The 18,046-nt window shown below is 39.5% G+C and overlaps 1 protein-coding gene across 24 annotated transcripts in view; it reads right to left on the bottom strand.

The window, feature by feature from the left end:
* LOC139753727 (uncharacterized) overlaps positions 1 to 18,046 on the bottom strand; it is a 1,039,260-nt gene that overhangs the window by 162,146 nt on the left and 859,068 nt on the right. For 20 of the 24 annotated variants that reach the window (XM_071670490.1, XM_071670488.1, XM_071670497.1 and 17 more), the window contains one exon: positions 10,209 to 10,637. The exons of the other annotated variants lie outside the window; for them this stretch is intronic. In XM_071670490.1, coding sequence (XP_071526591.1) covers positions 10,209 to 10,637 — 429 coding nt within the window. The remainder of the gene's footprint in view (positions 1 to 10,208; positions 10,638 to 18,046) is intronic. 24 annotated transcript variants of the gene reach the window in all.

Genomic DNA, 18,046 nt, shown 5'->3' with positions numbered 1-18,046 from the left:
ATGGGAGGTATTTAGGGAAGCAGTGCTGGCATATGAGGGAGATGCATGTGGCATGCATACGGTGGAAGGTAAGCAGATTAGAAGGATAGTGAGTGGTGGGGTTATGAAATAAAGTTGCTAGTGAAAGAGGTAAGATAGATAAGGTACATGGTCAATACTTAGAGAGAAAGAGTGCAAATAATTGAAAGACAAGAGAAAGTGGCAGGAGGTAAAGAGGAAGGTGCAGGGAATGAAAAAGAGAGCAAGAGATGGGTGAGTGAAGATCATAAACTTCAGGGGAAAAAACAATGTTATTTCGGAAGGAGGTTAATAAAGTGAAAACAAAAGAACAAATGGGATCATCAGGAAAGGGGGTAAGTGGGGATGTGGTAACAGGTAGTGATGAAATGAGATGGAATGAGTTTTTTAAATATTGTTGAATGTGTGTCATTGGGCAGCAGATAAAGGGTGTTTGGGTTGGGATGCTGCACAAAATAAAATAAAAGTCATGAAGAGAGGTAAGGGAAGAAAGAAAATAGGTGGTGAAAGCCTTATGTAGTATGAAACATGGCAAGGTGGCTGGAATGAATGGTATCTCCAGTTGGATTTCTTATGGAAAGGGCGACTGATTTGCTGATCAGTTAGTTAGGATTTTCAACGTATCTATGGACCATGGCGAGGTGCCTGAGCATTGGCAAGGATGATAAAGGTGAGCATTTAAACTACAGTTTGTTGACAGTATCTGGTAAGTTGTATGGGAAACTAGCAACTGAAAGGGTGAAGCATAATAGGGAGGAGCAGTGTCGTTTCAGAAGTGGTAGAGGATGTGTGTTTCAGGTGTCTGCTTCAAAGAATGAGTGTGAAATGTAGTCAAGTAGACACAAGGATTTGTATTTGCCATTTATGGATATGGAGAAAGCATGGATACAGTTGAAAGAGATGCATCATGGAATGTTGTAAGATTTGGACTGGTAGGAAAGCTGCTAGAAATAGTGAGAAGATTTATCAAGGGTATTAGATGTGTGTACAAGAAGAGAGTAAATGGTCTGAAGTGAAAGTTTGTCTGCTGCAGCATAGTGTGGTGTCACCATGGCTGTTTGTTTATAAATGCAGTGATGAAAGAGGTATATGCAAGAGTCTTGGAGAGAGGGAGTAAGTACCCATTCAGCAGGTAATGAAAGGGCCAAGGAGTAAGTCATTTGTTGTCTGCTGATGACTCAGCACTAGTAGCAAATTTCAAGCAAGGAACTGCAGAAGTTGGTGCCCGAGTCTGGAAGTGTGTGCACAAGGTGGAAGGTGAGAGCAAATGTGAATAAAAAGCAAGGTAATTAGCTTTAGCAAGGTAAAAGGAAGTTAGTTGGAGTATGAGTATGAATGGAGAGAAACTGGAGGAATTAAAGTGTTTTACATATCTGGGAGTGGACATGGCAGCAAATGAAACTTTGGAAGAAGAAATGAGTCATAGGGATGGGGAAGGGGGCAAAGGTTCTAAGAACACTGAAGAATGTGTGGAATGAGAGGTCTTTATCTGGGAGAGCAAAAATGGACATGTTTAAAGATATAGTGATTCCAACAATGCCATGTGGATGAAAGGCATTGACTATAAATGAGGATGTTCAGGGGAGGGTGGATGTATTGGACATGGAATGATGGAAGACAAAATATGGTGTGAGGTGATTCGATAAGTAAGAAATTAAAGGGTAAGAGAGAGGTGTGCTAAAAATAAAAGTGCTAGAAAAGACAAAAAAGGCCACATTTGTTCACACTCATTCTCTAGCTGTCATGTGTAATGCACCAAAACCACAGCTCCCTTTCCTTAAAACTTTCCATGGTTTACCCCAGATGCTTCACAGGCTCTTGGTTCAATCCATTGACAGCACATCGACCCTGGTATACCACATTGTTCCAATTCACTCTATTCTTTGCACACCTTTCAAGCTCCTGTATGTTCAAGCCCCAATCAATCAAAATCTTTTTCACTCCATCCTTCAACCTCCAATTTAGTCTCCCGCTTCTCCTCGTTCCCTCTACCTCTGACACATATCCTCTTTGTCAATCTTTCCTCACTCATTCTCTCCATGTAACAAAACCATTTCAACATACCCTCTTCTGCTCTCTCAACAACACTCTTTTTATTACCACACATCTCTCTTACCCTTTCATCACTTACTCGATCAAACCACCTCACACCACATATTGTCCTCAAACATTTCATTTCCAACCCTCCTCTGCACAACCCTATCTATATGCCATTCCTCGCAATCATATAACACTGTTGGAACCACTATTCCTTCAAACATACCCATTATTGCTCTCTGAGACAACGTTCTCACCTTCCACACATTCTCCAACACTCCCAAAACCTTCGCCCCCTCCCCTATCCTGTGACTCACTTTCACTTCCATGGTTCCATCTGCTGCCAAATCTACTCCAAGATATTTAAAACACCTCACTTCCTCCAGTTTTTCTCCATTCAAACTTACCTCCCAATTAACTTCGTCCCTCAACCATACTGAACCTAATAACCTTACTCTTATTCACATTTACTCTTCGCTTTCTTCTTTCACACACTTTACCAAACTCAGTCACCAGCTTTTGGAGTTTCTCACTTGAATCAGCCATCAGTGCTGTATCATCAGCAAACAACAACTGACTCACTTCCCAAGCCCTCTCATCCACAACAGACTGCATACTTGCCCCTCTCTCCAAAACTCTTGCATTCACCTCCCTAACAATCCCATCCATGAAAAAATTAAACAACCATGAAGACATCACACACCCTTGCCACAAACCAACATTCACTGGGAACCAATCACTTTCTTCTCTTCCTTCTTGTACACATGCCTTACATCCTTGGTAAAAACTTTTCACTGCTTCTAACAACTTACCTCCCACACCATATACTCTTAAGACCTTCCACAAAGCATCTCTATCAACCCTATCATATGCCTTCTTCAGATCCATAAATGCTACATACAAATCCACTTGTTTTTCTAAGTATTTCTCACAATCTTCAAAGCAAACACCTGATCCACACATCCTCTACCACTTCAGAAACCACTCTGCTCTTCCCCAATCTGATGCTCTGTACATGCCTGTACATGCCTTTACCCTCTCAACCAATACCCTCCCATATAATTTCCCAGGAATACTCAACAAACTTTTTTTTTTTTTTTTTTGCTTTGTCGCTGTCTCCCGCGTTTGCGAGGTAGCGCAAGGAAACAGACGAAAGAAATGGACCAACCCACCCCCATACACATGTATATACATACGTCCACACACGCAAATATACATACCTACACAGCTTTCCATGGTTTACCCCAGACGCTTCACATGCCTTGATTCAATCCACCGACAGCACGTCAACCCCGGTATACCACATCGCTCTAATTCACTCTATTCCTTGCCCTTCTTTCACCCTCCTGCATGTTCAGGCCCCGATCACACAAAATCTTTTTCACTCCATCTTTCCACCTCCAATTTGGTATCCCTCTTCTCGTTCCCTCCACCTCCGACACATATATCCTCTTGGTCAATCTTTCCTCACTCATTCTCTCCATGTGACCAAACCATTTCAAAACACCCTCTTCTGCTCTCTCAACCACGCTCTTTTTATTTCCACACATCTCTCTTACCCTTACGTTACTTACTCGATCAAACCACCTCACACCACACATTGTCCTCAAACATCTCATTTCCAGCACATCCATCCTCCTGCGCACAACTCTATCCATAGTCCACGCCTCGCAACCATACAACATTGTTGGAACCACTATTCCTTCAAACACACCCATTTTTGCTTTCCGAGATAATGTTCTCGACTTCCACACATTCTTCAAGGCTCCCAGAATTTTCGCCCCCTCCCCCACCCTATGATCCACTTCTGCTTCCATGGTTTCATCCACTGCCAGATCCACTCCCAGATATCTAAAACACTTCACTTCCTCCAGTTTTTCTCCATTCAAACTTACCTCCCAATTGACTTGACCCTCAACCCTACTGTACCTAATAACCTTGCTCTTATTCACATTTACTCTTAACTTTCTTCTTTCACACACTTTACCAAACTCAGTCACCAGCTTCTGCAGTTTCTCACATGAATCAGCCACCAGCGCTGTATCATCAGCGAACAACAACTGACTCACTTCCCAAGCTCTCTCATCCACAACAGACTTCATACTTGCCCCTCTTTCCAAAACTCTTGCATTCACCTCCCTAACAACCCCATCCATAAACAAATTAAACAACCATGGAGACATCACACACCCCTGCTGCAAACCTACATTCAATGAGAACCAATCACTTTCCTCTCTTCCTACATGTACACATGCCTTACATCCTCGATAAAAACTTTTCACTGCTTCTAACAACTTGCCTCCCACACCATATATTCTTAATACCTTCCACAGAGCATCTCTATCAACTCTATCATATGCCTTCTCCAGATCCATAAATGCTACATACAAATCCATTGCTTTTCTAAGTATTTCTCACATACATTCTTCAAAGCAAACACCTGATCCACACATCCTCTACCACTTCTGAAAGCACACTGCTCTTCCCCAATCTGATGCTCTGTACATGACCTCACCCTCTCAATCAATACCCTCCCATATAATTTACCAGGAATACTCAACAAACTTATACTTCTGTAATTTGAGCACTCACTCTTATCCCCTTTGCCTTTGTACAATGGCACTATGAACCTTGCACACATTCCGCCAATCCTCAGGCACCTCACCATGAGTCATACATACATTAAATAACCTTACCAACCAGTCAACAATACAGTCACCCCCTTTTTTTAATAAATTCCACTGCAATACCATCCAAACCTGCTGCCTTGCTGGGAAACAGAAGAAGGAGTCACGCGGGGAGTGCTCATTCTCCTCGAAGGCTCAGACTGGGGTGTCTAAATGTGTGTGGATGTAACCAAGATGTGAAAAAAGGAGAGATAGGTAGTATGTTTGAGGAAAGGAACCTGGATGTTTTGGCTCTGAGTGAAACGAAGCTCAAGGGTAAAGGGGAAGAGTGGTTTGGGAATGTCTTGGGAGTAAAGTCAGGGGTTAGTGAGAGGATAAGAGCAAGGGAAGGAGTAGCACTACTCCTGAAACAGGAGTTGTGGGAGTATGTGATAGAATGTAAGAAAGTAAATTCTCGATTAACATGGGTAAAACTGAAAGCTGATGGAGAGAGATGGGTGATTACTGGTGCATATGCACCTGGGCATGAGAAGAAAGATCATGAGAGGCAAGTGTTTTGGGAGCAGCTAAATGAGTGTGTTAGTGGTTTTGATGCACGAGACCGGGTTATAGTGATGGGTGATTTGAATGCAAAGGTGAGTAATGTGGCAGTTGAGGGAATAATTGGTATACATGGGGTGTTCAGTGTTGTAAATGGAAATGGTGAAGAGCTTGTAGATTTATGTGCTGAAAAAGGACTGGTGATTGGGAATACCTGGTTTAAAAAGCGAGATATACATAAGTATACGTATGTAAGTAGGAGAGATGGCCAGAGAGTGTTATTGGATTACGTGTTGAGTGACAGGTGCACGAAAGAGAGACTTTTGGATGTTAATGTGCTGAGAGGTGCAACTGGAGGGATGTCTGATCATTATCTTGTGGAGGCTAAGGTGAAGATTTGTAACGGTTTTCAGAAAAGAAGAGTGAATGTTAGGGTGAAGAGGGTGGTGAGAGTAAGTGAGCTTGGGAAGGAGACTTGTGTGAGGAAATACCAGGAGAGACTGAGTACAGAATGGAAAAAGGTGAGAACAATGGAAGTAAGGGGAGTGGGGGAGGAATGGAATGTATTTAGGGAATCACTGATGGAGTACGCAAAAGATGCTTGTGGCATGAGAAGCGTGGGAAGTGGGTTGATTAGAAAGGGTAGTGAGTGGTGGGATGAAGAAGTAAGATTATTAGTGAAAGAGAAGAGAAAGGCATTTGGACGATTTTTGCAGGGAAAAAATGCAATTGAGTGGGAGATGTATAAAAGAAAGAGACAGGAGATCAAGAGAAAGGTGCAAAAGGTGAAAAAGAGGGCAATTGAGAGTTGGGGTGAGAGAGTATCATTAAATTTTAGGGAGAATAAAAAGATGTTGTAGAAGGAGGTAAATAAAGTGCGTAAGACAAGGGAGCAAATGGGAACTTCAGTGAAGGGTGCTAATGGGGAGGTGATAACAAGTAGTGGTGATGTGAGAAGGAGATGGAGTGAGTATTTTGAAGGTATGTTGAATGTGTTTGATGATAGAGTGGCAGATATAGGGTGTTTTGGTCGAGGTGGTGTGCAAAGTGAGAGGGTTAGGGAAAATGATTTGGTAAACAGAGAAGAGGTAGTAAAAGCTTTGCGGAAGATGAAAGCCGGCAAGGCAGCAGGTTTGGATGGTATTGCAGTGGAATCTATTAAAAAAGGAGGTGACTGTATTGTTGACTGATTGGTAAGGTTATTTAATGTATGTATGACTCATGGTGAGGTGCCTGAGGATTGGCGGAATGCGTGCATAGTGCCATTGTACAAAGGCAAAGGGGATAAGAGTGAGTGCTCAAATTACACAGGTATAAGTTTGTTGAGTATTCCTGGTAAATTATATGGGAGGGTATTGATTGAGAGGGTGAAGGCATGTACAGAGCATCAGATTGGGGAAGAGCAGTGTGGTTTCAGAAGTGGTGTGACACACACACACATATATATATATATATATATATATATATATATATATATATATATATATGTGTGTGTCACACCACTCCTCGCAAACGCGGGAGACAGCGACAAAGTATAAAAAAAAAAAAAAAAAAAATATATATATATATATATATATATATATATATATATATATATATTTTTTTTTTTGCTTTGTCGCTGTCTCCTGCGTTTGCGAGGTAGCGCAAGGAAACAGACGAAAGACATGGCCCAACTCACCCCCATACACATGTATATACATACACGTCCACACACACAAATATAAATACCTACACAGCTTTCCATGGTTTACCCCAGACGCTTCACATGCCTTGATTCAATCCACTGACAGCACGTCAACCCCGGTATACCACATCGATCCAATTCACTCTATTCCTTTCCCTCCTTTCACCCTCCTGCATGTTCAAGCCCCGATCACACAAAATCTTTTTCACTCCATCTTTCCACCTCCAATTTGGTCTCCCACTTCTCCTCGTTCCCTCCACCTCCGACACAAATATCCTCTTGGTCAATCTTTCCTCACTCATTCTCTCCATGTGCCCAAACCATTTCAAAACACCCTCTTCTGCTCTCTCAACCACGCTCTTTTTATTTCCACACATCTCTCTTACCCTTACGTTACGTACTCGATCAAACCACCTCACACCACACATTGTCCTCAAACATCTCATTTCCAGCACATCCACCCTCCTGCGCACAACTCTATCCATAGCCCACACCTCGCAACCATACAAAATTGTTGGAACCACTATTCCTTCAAACATACCCATTTTTGCTTTCCGAGATAATGTTCTCGACTTCCACACATTCTTCAAGGCTCCCAGGATTTTCGCCCCCTCCCCCACCCTATGATTCACTTCTGCTTCCATGGTTCCATCCGCTGCCAGATCCACTCCCAGATATCTAAAACACTTTACTTCCTCCAGTTTTTCTCCATTCAAACTTACCTCCCAATTGACTTGACCCTCAACCCTACTGTACCTAATAACCTTGCTCTTATTCACATTTACTCTTAACTTTCTTCTTTCACACACTTTACCAAACTCAGTCACCAGCTTCTGCAGTTTCTCACATGAATCAGCAACCAGCGCTGTATCATCAGCGAACAACAACTGACTCACTTCCCAAGCTCTCTCATCCCCAACAGACTTCATACTTGCCCCTCTTTCCAAAACTCTTGCATTCACCTCCCTAACAACCCCATCCATAAACAAATTAAACAACCATGGAGACATCACACCTCTGCCGCAAACCTACATTCACTGAGAACCAATCACTTTCCTCTCTTCCTACTCGTACACATGCCTTACATCCTCGATAAAAACTTTTCACTGCTTCTAACAACTTGCCTCCCACACCATATATTCTTAATACCTTCCACAGAGCATCTCTATCAACTCTATCATATGCCTTCTCCAGATCCATAAATGCTACATACAAATCCATTGCTTTTCTAAGTATTTCTCACATACATTCTTCAAAGCAAACACCTGATCCACACATCCTCTACCACTATATATATATATATATATATATATATATATATATATATATATATATATATATATATATATATATCCTTCCTTCCTTCAAACTACTCGCCATTTCCCGCATTAGCGAGGTAGCGTTAAGAACAGAGGACTGGGCCTTGAGGGAATACCCTCACCTGGCCCAATTCTCTGTTCCTTCTTTTGGGGGAAAAAAAAAAAAAAAAAAAAAAAAAAAAACGAGAGGGGAGGATTTCCAGCCCCCCGCTCCCTCCCCTTTTAGTCGCCTTCTACGACACGCAGGGAATACGTGGGAAGTATTCTTAATCCCCTATCCCCTATATATATATATATATATATACGACACGCAGGGAATACGTGGGAAGTATTCTTAATCCCCTATCCCCTATATATATATATATATATATATATATATATATATATATATATATAGGGGATAGGGGATTAAGAATACTTCCCACGTATTCCCTGCGTGTCGTAGAAGGCGACTAAAAGGGGAGGGAGCGGGGGGCTGGAAATCCTCCCCTCTCGTTTTTTTTTTTTTTTTTTTTTTTTTTTATATATATATATATATATATAAAGTTTAAAACAGGTACCCAGTTAATCAACCAGCCCCTTAGGAGAGAATGAATAGTTGGGTGGAATATAAACTAACTGCTGTGACCATGAATTGAATCTAAGCGGGCCTGAACAACCAGGATTGACCCTGAGTGGCCTATGAATGTCTCAGTTAGTAATGGTAACCGCTACATCATGGACACAATATACATTTTCATGAAATTTTTATGCTATATGTATGTATCTTATTGTTAAATGAGGTGAAAACTAAATAACACAATCAAAATTCATTTTTGGGTTTAGAATGGAAGCCTTTCATGGAACACCTTGAAATCTATTGCAGCATCCAAAGGGTTAAACCATACTGTGGAGAGTAACATACCTTCTACATACCATCCTAGCTAATTTTTCATTTCATAGTAAGTTTTTGCTGCCTTCGCTAATAACAATTAATGCATTTTTCTCTTACTTTCAGTATATGGTGTTCTACCTCTTCATTATATCTATAGGTGGTGCACAATCCCGTGGTTATACAGGGTTGGCAAACGTTATCCATCTGAGGAAAAAGCACCCTTAACTCATCCAAAATCCTGAACAACACTACCCATTCCCATCTGTCATGGTGCCATCATACAAAGAGTGAGGGAAAAAAATTCTCTTCTTGATTTACTATCACGTACTCAGTTTAGTCTGCTCATGCTTCTCCTGTCTACATATAATGGCTAAAAGTATGTCTTCCCCTACACTAAACCTTTAACAAATTAATGGCATTTCTATTCATCAGTATCTTGTTTGCCCTTCCTGTCTTTAAAAGTATGTAGAATATACTGAAATTTCACCTATGAACATCTCTACAGTGAAAAACATTTTCCAATTACTTCTGTGGCATCTGACCTTTCTTTTATAATCAATAATCAATAGTAATGCTAGTACATGTATTAAAGTCTTTACTATACAGGTTTTCTACAATATCCCTTTTTTATGAACATTCATGGCCTTTATCTGTACCAACTATATTCATTTTCACATGAAAGGTCTATTTCAGTCTCAAAAATACTTTACAGAAATCTTCCTAAATGTCTATTTTGATTCAAAAAGTAGTTTTAAAATGAAAAAAAATAAAAGGCATTCCTGAGACAAAACATAATCTTAATTTGGATAAAACATAATACTTTTTTACAAGAGTTCATGTGTGTGCAGATTTTCTCAAATAAATCTGTGTGGCTTTACAGATCTTATCTTGTTAAAAGTGATATTAGCAGAAAAATGTGTTTTAGAAATGGAGGTACTGTATGATGTGCATATGATTATCATGGCTATCTAGCTATGTGCACATTAATTTCATGGCTACATATTAGTGATGTGCACATTAGAATCTACTTAGCTGTGATGTGCACATGAGTATGAAAGCTACCTAGTTGTGATGTGCATATGATGGGTGGTGGGCAGGAGAAGACTTACCCGAAGAGGTCCTGGCTGGGTCAGGGGCCCCATAGTAGTGGGCAGCCACCTCATAGTTGTGAGGGTGGGGTGGGAGGCCCCCCTCGTAGCCCTGGGGCATTACCCCTCCAACCAGCCCTGGCATACCACTCCCTGGTCCACCCCCACCCATAGGTGCTCCCCCCATCACATGAGCACCCTCCACCGGTCCTGCCGTTGATACTGCTACTGGCCCCATTGGAGAGCTAGCAGAGGCCAATAATGAAGGGGGGAGAGATCCAGGGTGGTGGTGACCCATATGGGGATGGGCTAAGGAGGAAGGTGGCACAGAGTGTGGGCTGGGGAGGTGGCCGCCTGCAGCTGGTGGCAGGTGGGGAGGGGGTGCGGGTGGGTCATGGTGGTGGCCCGGGGCTGGCGGGAAGTGGTGAGCACTGCGCGGGGAGTGCACACCTAGAAAACACACCGCCCCAGGTCAGTCACCTTGCTGCAGTCGGCACACACCCATGCACGCAGTGATTACCTGTGCATACATCCACTTATGCTGTGGTCACATACTCATACACACATTTGTGCATTCACTTAACCCAGACTTGCACCACCAGTACCACACAGCCTACCATAACAAAAATACTACACTACGTTCATGTTATTACCAACACAACAATCCTTTTCTTTGAACACATTCATAATATTGGTGATGTGAAGATTACATTCATTTGAAACTAGACATAAAATCTTTTAGCAAAATACAAAGGACATAATACTCATATGTGCAGAGAGTTTTCTCTATCAATGAAACATCAAAAAAATCCTAAACAAATATTCAAATATCATGAACTAGGCGTGAAAGCACATGAGGTTAGCAGTGCTAAAGAGTGCTAGACAAATTGTTAGAAGCTATATTCTAAATTCATTAGACAGCCTAAATAATAATTTTATAAAATATTAAAAATAATTAAATACTTAGTATCTTAATTCTTCTGTGAATTCATAAAAATCAATGCTGTAAAACAAAAACACTACAAAAATTGGGGCACATCACAATAATAATAATTATGGTGCATATCTTTCTTACTTAAAGGGTGCTTTACAAAGTGCTGGGCCAATAAAACTCTTAATGATAAAAACATCTATCAAGAATACCATAGACCCGTGATCTCGTATGTTCCCGGGTGCATTCCTAACCTAGCCTTAGGATTTAATATGTGGTTCCTGGCATATGGTGCAGTGGTTGGTAGGCCTTACTAGTGGTGGCTGGTGGTGGGTTGTCTTAGGGTAATTTCAAGCCTTGCTCACTTGGGGACAGATACAGCTGGTTTTGTACAGCAAGAGGGAATAAGGAATTACAGGATAGGAAGGGTCGGTCATACTCAATAGGCTCAGTTTTGACAGAAATAATAAGAAATGACTAATAGATAACAATAAGGAGATGTTGTATACTCATAAATGTATCCAAAAGAACTATATTACTGTATCAAGAAAGAGGGTGGAGAAAATTGTCCAAGAAAGAACACAAGTTTCTGGGTAAAATATGAAACTTAGATTTGAGGAATAACAGTATATAAGAGAAGCATAAAAAGGTACAAGGAGAGAGATTCAGGTTATAAGGATAAAAACAGAACTAAAATTTAATGCGTAATTCAAAATTTTAAAAAAAGTATGGTAAGAGAGTTTCAGTTCACTAGCTTCATTAATTTTTTTCAAGAAAAATCTTCCAAAAAATAAAATCAGAACAATCTGTTTATATCTTATGAAGATATCTGTCTTAGTTTAGTTCGTATTCTTAAATATTTGACAAAATAAAGAATCATTAATTTCTAGTTTCCCACTATAAAGCAAAATACTACTCAGTTGTGGAATCCACTTCAAGACGGTTTCTTATTTGGTTTATTCACTAATAGGTCAAATGCTACTCTACATGATGATTTTGCTAAAGTGAAAAGAAATCCCAACATAACGAAACTTTATTCTTAACTCTTTTATGCCTAACTTTTCCTCTCCAACCCTCAAAATTCATGTCTTATGAATTGATTAAAAAACTATTCATATAATAATGAAAAAATTAAATTAAAAGTACATCTTATCCATTACTTCCAATCTAATAATGCGCAGAAGTCTTGTAGGTGTTTCAGCATACATTTATAAGAGCAAGGCCTAATTTGCCATCATTCCTGTTTTTTGGTTTGTTTTACTTAAAATGAAAAACTGATTACTGATTATTATGTTCTATCTAATATACATACTATTTCCTTCTACAATGGATGATTCACAGATAAAAGTCTTTAAAATTACCATCTGCACCAGTCAAATGCATTATCATCAGAGTCACGAAAGCACTGCCAACAAAACCATCTCCTGTCTCACCTTAGTCAACTTTCAAAGCAAGATGAGTCAGTAAATGTAAAATAACTTTCCACACAATCCAAAGACAGATCACCTATATCTAATCATTCAAGATCATCAGCCTGATCCTCCAAATGTAAATAAAAGCTGCTCAATTTCCTCTCCTAAATCAAGAAAATTAGCACTCTCAATTGGTATGGTTGAAAGATGACTGGCTGTGGATAGAAACTATTCCACTCTGCCACCTCAGCCATCACCCCCAGGCTCACCATGCAGCCTTGAAAATGAGCCGCAAAACTTGATGTGAAAGTATCTGTCCAGAGGCATTGTTCAGCTCATGCATATATCCTTCTACTTCTTTCAGTAACTGTAGGACAACCTGCGAGACACTACTAGACAGCCAGTTGGTGACTGCGCAACTGCTACAACATGTACAAAATATACGTTTCTAATAGCAATCAAATGACATCATAGAACAGCATAACTCAACTGTGAGTTACCTGTCAACAGTATCAAAACTTTAACAGAATAGAATGTTGATACTGATACATAGTGCAACAATGCTGATAATGATACAAGCTAATGCCAACCTTGGGGCAGAGCATAAGTTCACCTTCTCATTTTCAAATATTTTCTTTGGAAAAAAAATCCTTACATCAATATTTCCAGCTTCAGAAAAGTATATTTTGATCTAAGATACTTTCCCAAGCCTAAAAAAGTAAGCCGAGGAAGCTAGTGTTTCTAAGCTCCAAGCTAGAAGTTTCCTGGATAAAAAAATTACATGAAAGACTTTCCATTTAACTATGTATGGCAGCCTTTTCATAACCAATAACTCATGTCACTAGCAAGCCCTTCACACACAATACTCTCTAATGCCACCAGAGTCTGCCAAATGGTGGCATTAGTCAACTTTCCATGTTTACTTCTATGCAAGTATCGACTGCATCTATCCAGATACAGTAAACTAAGGCTGGATAAATGCCAAGATTATAACTGGCTCATTCTAACCAAGCAAAGAAAAGTCTCACTCAAATTCAATCACTACAACATGCTAAGTATACAAAAGCTTTGATGAGAGGACAAAAAATCTTTATGTGGCACTCACTTCTGCTCATATATCTACAAGAATTTCAAATGTCAAAAAGTTTATTGAACATGCTGTAAAGCTACTTCAACTTGTATCATTAAAAGCAACAGCATGAGTCAATGAAAATAATCCTTATAAAAAATACAAGTAAAATTCAGGAATATACTTTTTCATTTGATAATTTGGAATCATGAATGTGGGCCCACAAAATGATAAAAAAACTGCCATAATCTTTTGGCATACATCATCATCATTTTACCAAATTAAAGTTTTAGCCTTAAAAATTTATACAAGTTAGGATGCATACTTCCTATCCAAGGACATTATGCTGCAATATACCACCAAAAAAATCTTAGGCTCCAACATACCACTAAAAAATCTATAGCAATTGCAGACAAACACTGCATCCAGTAAATAATGACTGCAATTCCAAATGTCAGTCTTTATCAATCTTGTCAGAAACAGATGTAAAATGGGGTTTCCTAATATGAGTTTTAAAATTGTTGTAATCTTTTGGCATACTTCATCATACCACCAAACTGATGCTCTAATCTTAAAAATCTATGCAAGATAGGATGCATACTCCTTATCCAAGGATAATACATTGCAACATCCCACTATAAAAATCTATGGTATATGCAGACAGAAACTGCATCCAGGAACTAATGATTGCAATTCTACAGGTAAGCCTTTATCAATCTTGCAAGAAATTTATATAAAACAAGGTTTCTTAAGTTAAATTTTAAGAGAAAGGAAAAGAACCCAAGATCTCTTCTGAGATTTAAGCATTTTCACATGAGATTCAGAATCATAGGTTTGCTTGTTTCAAGTTTTCTAATCATAAGAAATCACACCTGTAATACATCTACACAGGATTAAAACATTTAACTCAGATGCTTGAGGGATATGCTTTCCCCTTAATTTGATACAATTGCAACTCAGAATTAACATCTTTCCTCAACATCATACTAGGGAAAGACCTTTGTTTAATGTGGGAACTCAAATTCATAAGTTTTCATAAAAAGAATAAAATGAAACACCACTAGTTCTTTTGCACAAGATCTAGCACAATATTCCCATTACATTCAACAACTTTTTCCATCCCAATATTCAATACAAGATAACTAGTAAATCCTGTTCACAAAAGCTTTCCTAAATACCTTAGAAGGGATAACAAAAAGCAGCTTTCACATACAATCCTGAAAACTCAGCATCATCAATGTCGATATGGTATATGGCCACTTAATATTTCCCTGGTATCCTATATTTCTTTCATCTACTTTTGAACATTTGAAACTTTGAAACAAATTACTTGTGTTATGATGGTAAAAAATTGCCTCAAGCTGACTACATATCATTCCATCACTCTACTAAACTGGAACACACACATTTACAATTTAGGAAAGGATACACTAACTTAACATCCATGGACAAATATGACATATACCTCCTACCTACGGGTGTATGGCTGTACCATTCCCACAAAAATTATCTAAAGCATCTGGATATAGGATTTAACAATTTAGCTGAAATTCGGCATGAACTCCACAATATATCTCATGGACAAAAAACATACTGAATATCTGGACTATAGGTGTATGGCTGCAGTATCTCCACAATAATATCTGCAGGTCTTTTTGACATTTTCAACAGTATCTTTGTACCACAAAGCAGAGAATAAGCAAAAAACACAGTGAGTAATGCACACAGGTCTGGCGGTGACAATGGTTTGTAACAAACTGGTGCCAAAAGAGTGTCAGAGCCCAGCATGGGCATGTAAGGTCAGGTGTGGAATCATCCACTTGTAACTTTTATCTCTCCATTCTTCCTTATGCCATACTACCACTTTTCCCTGATCCTCACCCCCGAAAGAACTACAAAATGGTCAATGTCTTCAGAGAATTCTCACACAACACTAGCATCTACCACAGCCTTTCTCAACCTTTCATCCACAGCAATATAGTCAATTAAACCCTTTCATTCTCTTCCATCACTTCTCATCCATGTATACCTGTGGATCATCTTGCACTGAAAAAAGGTGTTAACAAGGAATAAACCCTTCTAAGCAGACATTCCCCAGATAACTTCCATTCTCATTTATTCTAGGCACTTTCCATTTGAAAACTATCTCACCAATTTCATCACATCCCACCTTTGCATTCATATCATCCAATAAAACCCACTTTCTCTCCTTCACAAAAACCAAAGAATAAACCCTTCTTGGCACAGACAATCCCCAAGGTAACTTCCAGTCTCATTTCTTCCAGTCACTTCCCATTTAATAACTATTTCCTCAATTTCATCACATCCCACCTTTGCATTTATATCACACATTACAACCACCTTTCTCTTCTTCTCAAAATCATTTATTCAGTCATTCAAATTTCTCAGAATTGTTTCATTTCATCCTTACCTTGCACAGTCTTCATATCCACAGGTGCATGTACACATACCTATGCATACTTCATAATTCCAGTCTCTCCTTCCATCCACCCTATTCCAAATCCAATAAATCTACGCTCTGTAACACCCTCCCATACCCTCAGTACTAGCATCTAGCATATTCTTTCTCAACCTTTCACCCAATGCAACATAGTCAATCAAACCCTTTTGTTCTCTTCCATCATTTCTCATCTGTGTATACCTGTGGAACATCTTGTGTTGAAAAATGGCACCTGTACAGCATAAACCTTGTTAAGAAGAGACATTCCTCAAGATAACTTCCATTCTCATTTATTCTAGGCACTTCCCATTTGATAACTAACTCACCAATTTCATCACATCCCACCTTTGCATTCATATCATCCATTAAAACCCCCTTTCTCTCCTTCACAAAAACCATTCATACAATCCCTCAAATTTCTCCAGAAATGCTTCATTTCTTCCTTACCTTGCACAGTCTTCATATTCATGGGCATATGCACCCATACTCATGCACACTTCACAATTCCAGTCTTTCCTTCCACCAACACTATTCCTGATTCATTCAAGCTATGCTCCGTAACATACCCCAGTACTCTCAGTGACAGCACAACTGCAGATCCTTCTTTCCCTCTTCCCTGATAATCTTCATTCATTCCCATCCATGCCATTCTTCTTTCCATGCCCTCCTATATCTTGCATTCATTTCCATTTTCACTCCATACACCCTACCCAAGGATATGGGTTTCTCCAATCCCCAAGCACATCCAATCTACAACTTTTAAATCTTTCCACAAGCTCCCTTCTTTTACTCTAACACGTCATCCCATTTACATTCAAGGCCAAACACTCAATTGCTTGTCCCTTTTACTCCCCAGCATAACTGGTAGACTCTAGAGCCTCTTCTCAGCCTTTTGTGCCTTACCCTTGCCTGACTGCTAACAGAATGCAACTCCAGAGGCTGCAAGGCTCCCACACTGTCTGAAAAACTAAAATCCCAGCACACTTAAAGTGCTTGTCTATATAAAAAAAAAACTACTATTGCCCTGATGGAGTTGGGCAATGCCTCCCCCTTCTGTTCCACCCCTAAGGGTGTAATAATGAGGTCACCACAAGAATGCAGGGAGAGACTTGCATGCTCCAGTAAACTAGAATATCCCCTTGAGGCACTGAAATTCACAACTTTTTCCAACAATTGTGCCCATACTGCAGTAGCAGTATTGGTTATGATACTAGCACTGCACAGCGTACCCTTTTCCTGGGAAAGGATTGTAGTCTCATCTAGGAATATGAAAATATGATTCCCCTGCTGAAACTGAACACCTACACTGTCTTTTGCAATACAGGAAAAAACATACTTGATATGATGGGGTTTTCAAAGAATATACATCTCTCAAGACAAATAAAGAACTACATGGACCATGATGAATCCGATTACGAAAGAAGAAAGTCTGTAGGCATAACGGAGCTGCTCACGGAGTCATTTTTAAATGTGTGATTGGATTCCTTCTCCAAAGACATCTATCTTACAAAATACTCTAAGATACAAAGGTATAAAATTGTCCTACTCTGCACTTCACATCCTTTCTTGCAACCATAACTATACAGTGAATACATCGTGAAACGCTTGATGTCACCTTCAATAACTGTGTATCAGGTGGGTTACTTAGGACTCTTTTCTTCTCTTTCCAGCTAATCTACAGTTAGGCAAAAATACAAAGATGAGAAATCTTAATTGTAATTTCTTGGTAATGTGTCTCCTAAGTCCTTTGAAGAAAAAGTCTATCCTTTATTAACTACCGATCCCAAACCTCCGAGCACCCAAGGCCATTAGAGTGCCGTGGGCAACCAAGGGTAAAAAAATCATAAGCAGTAAAGAATACTGACACAGATGAGAAGGAAAGAGCTCTTATTGCCTTACAGCTGGTTCAAATATATCATAAGCAGTTCTCGTATATTTACCAGAAGCATTAGAGAAAATAAATGACTGTCAACATCACTAGCTTTA

The sequence above is a fragment of the Panulirus ornatus genome, chromosome 15 (genome assembly GCF_036320965.1).
Source record: "Panulirus ornatus isolate Po-2019 chromosome 15, ASM3632096v1, whole genome shotgun sequence".
NCBI lineage: Eukaryota > Metazoa > Arthropoda > Malacostraca > Decapoda > Palinuridae > Panulirus > Panulirus ornatus.
The sequence above is the reverse complement of the archived record's forward strand: the minus strand, read 5'-3'. Positions and strand labels throughout refer to the sequence as shown.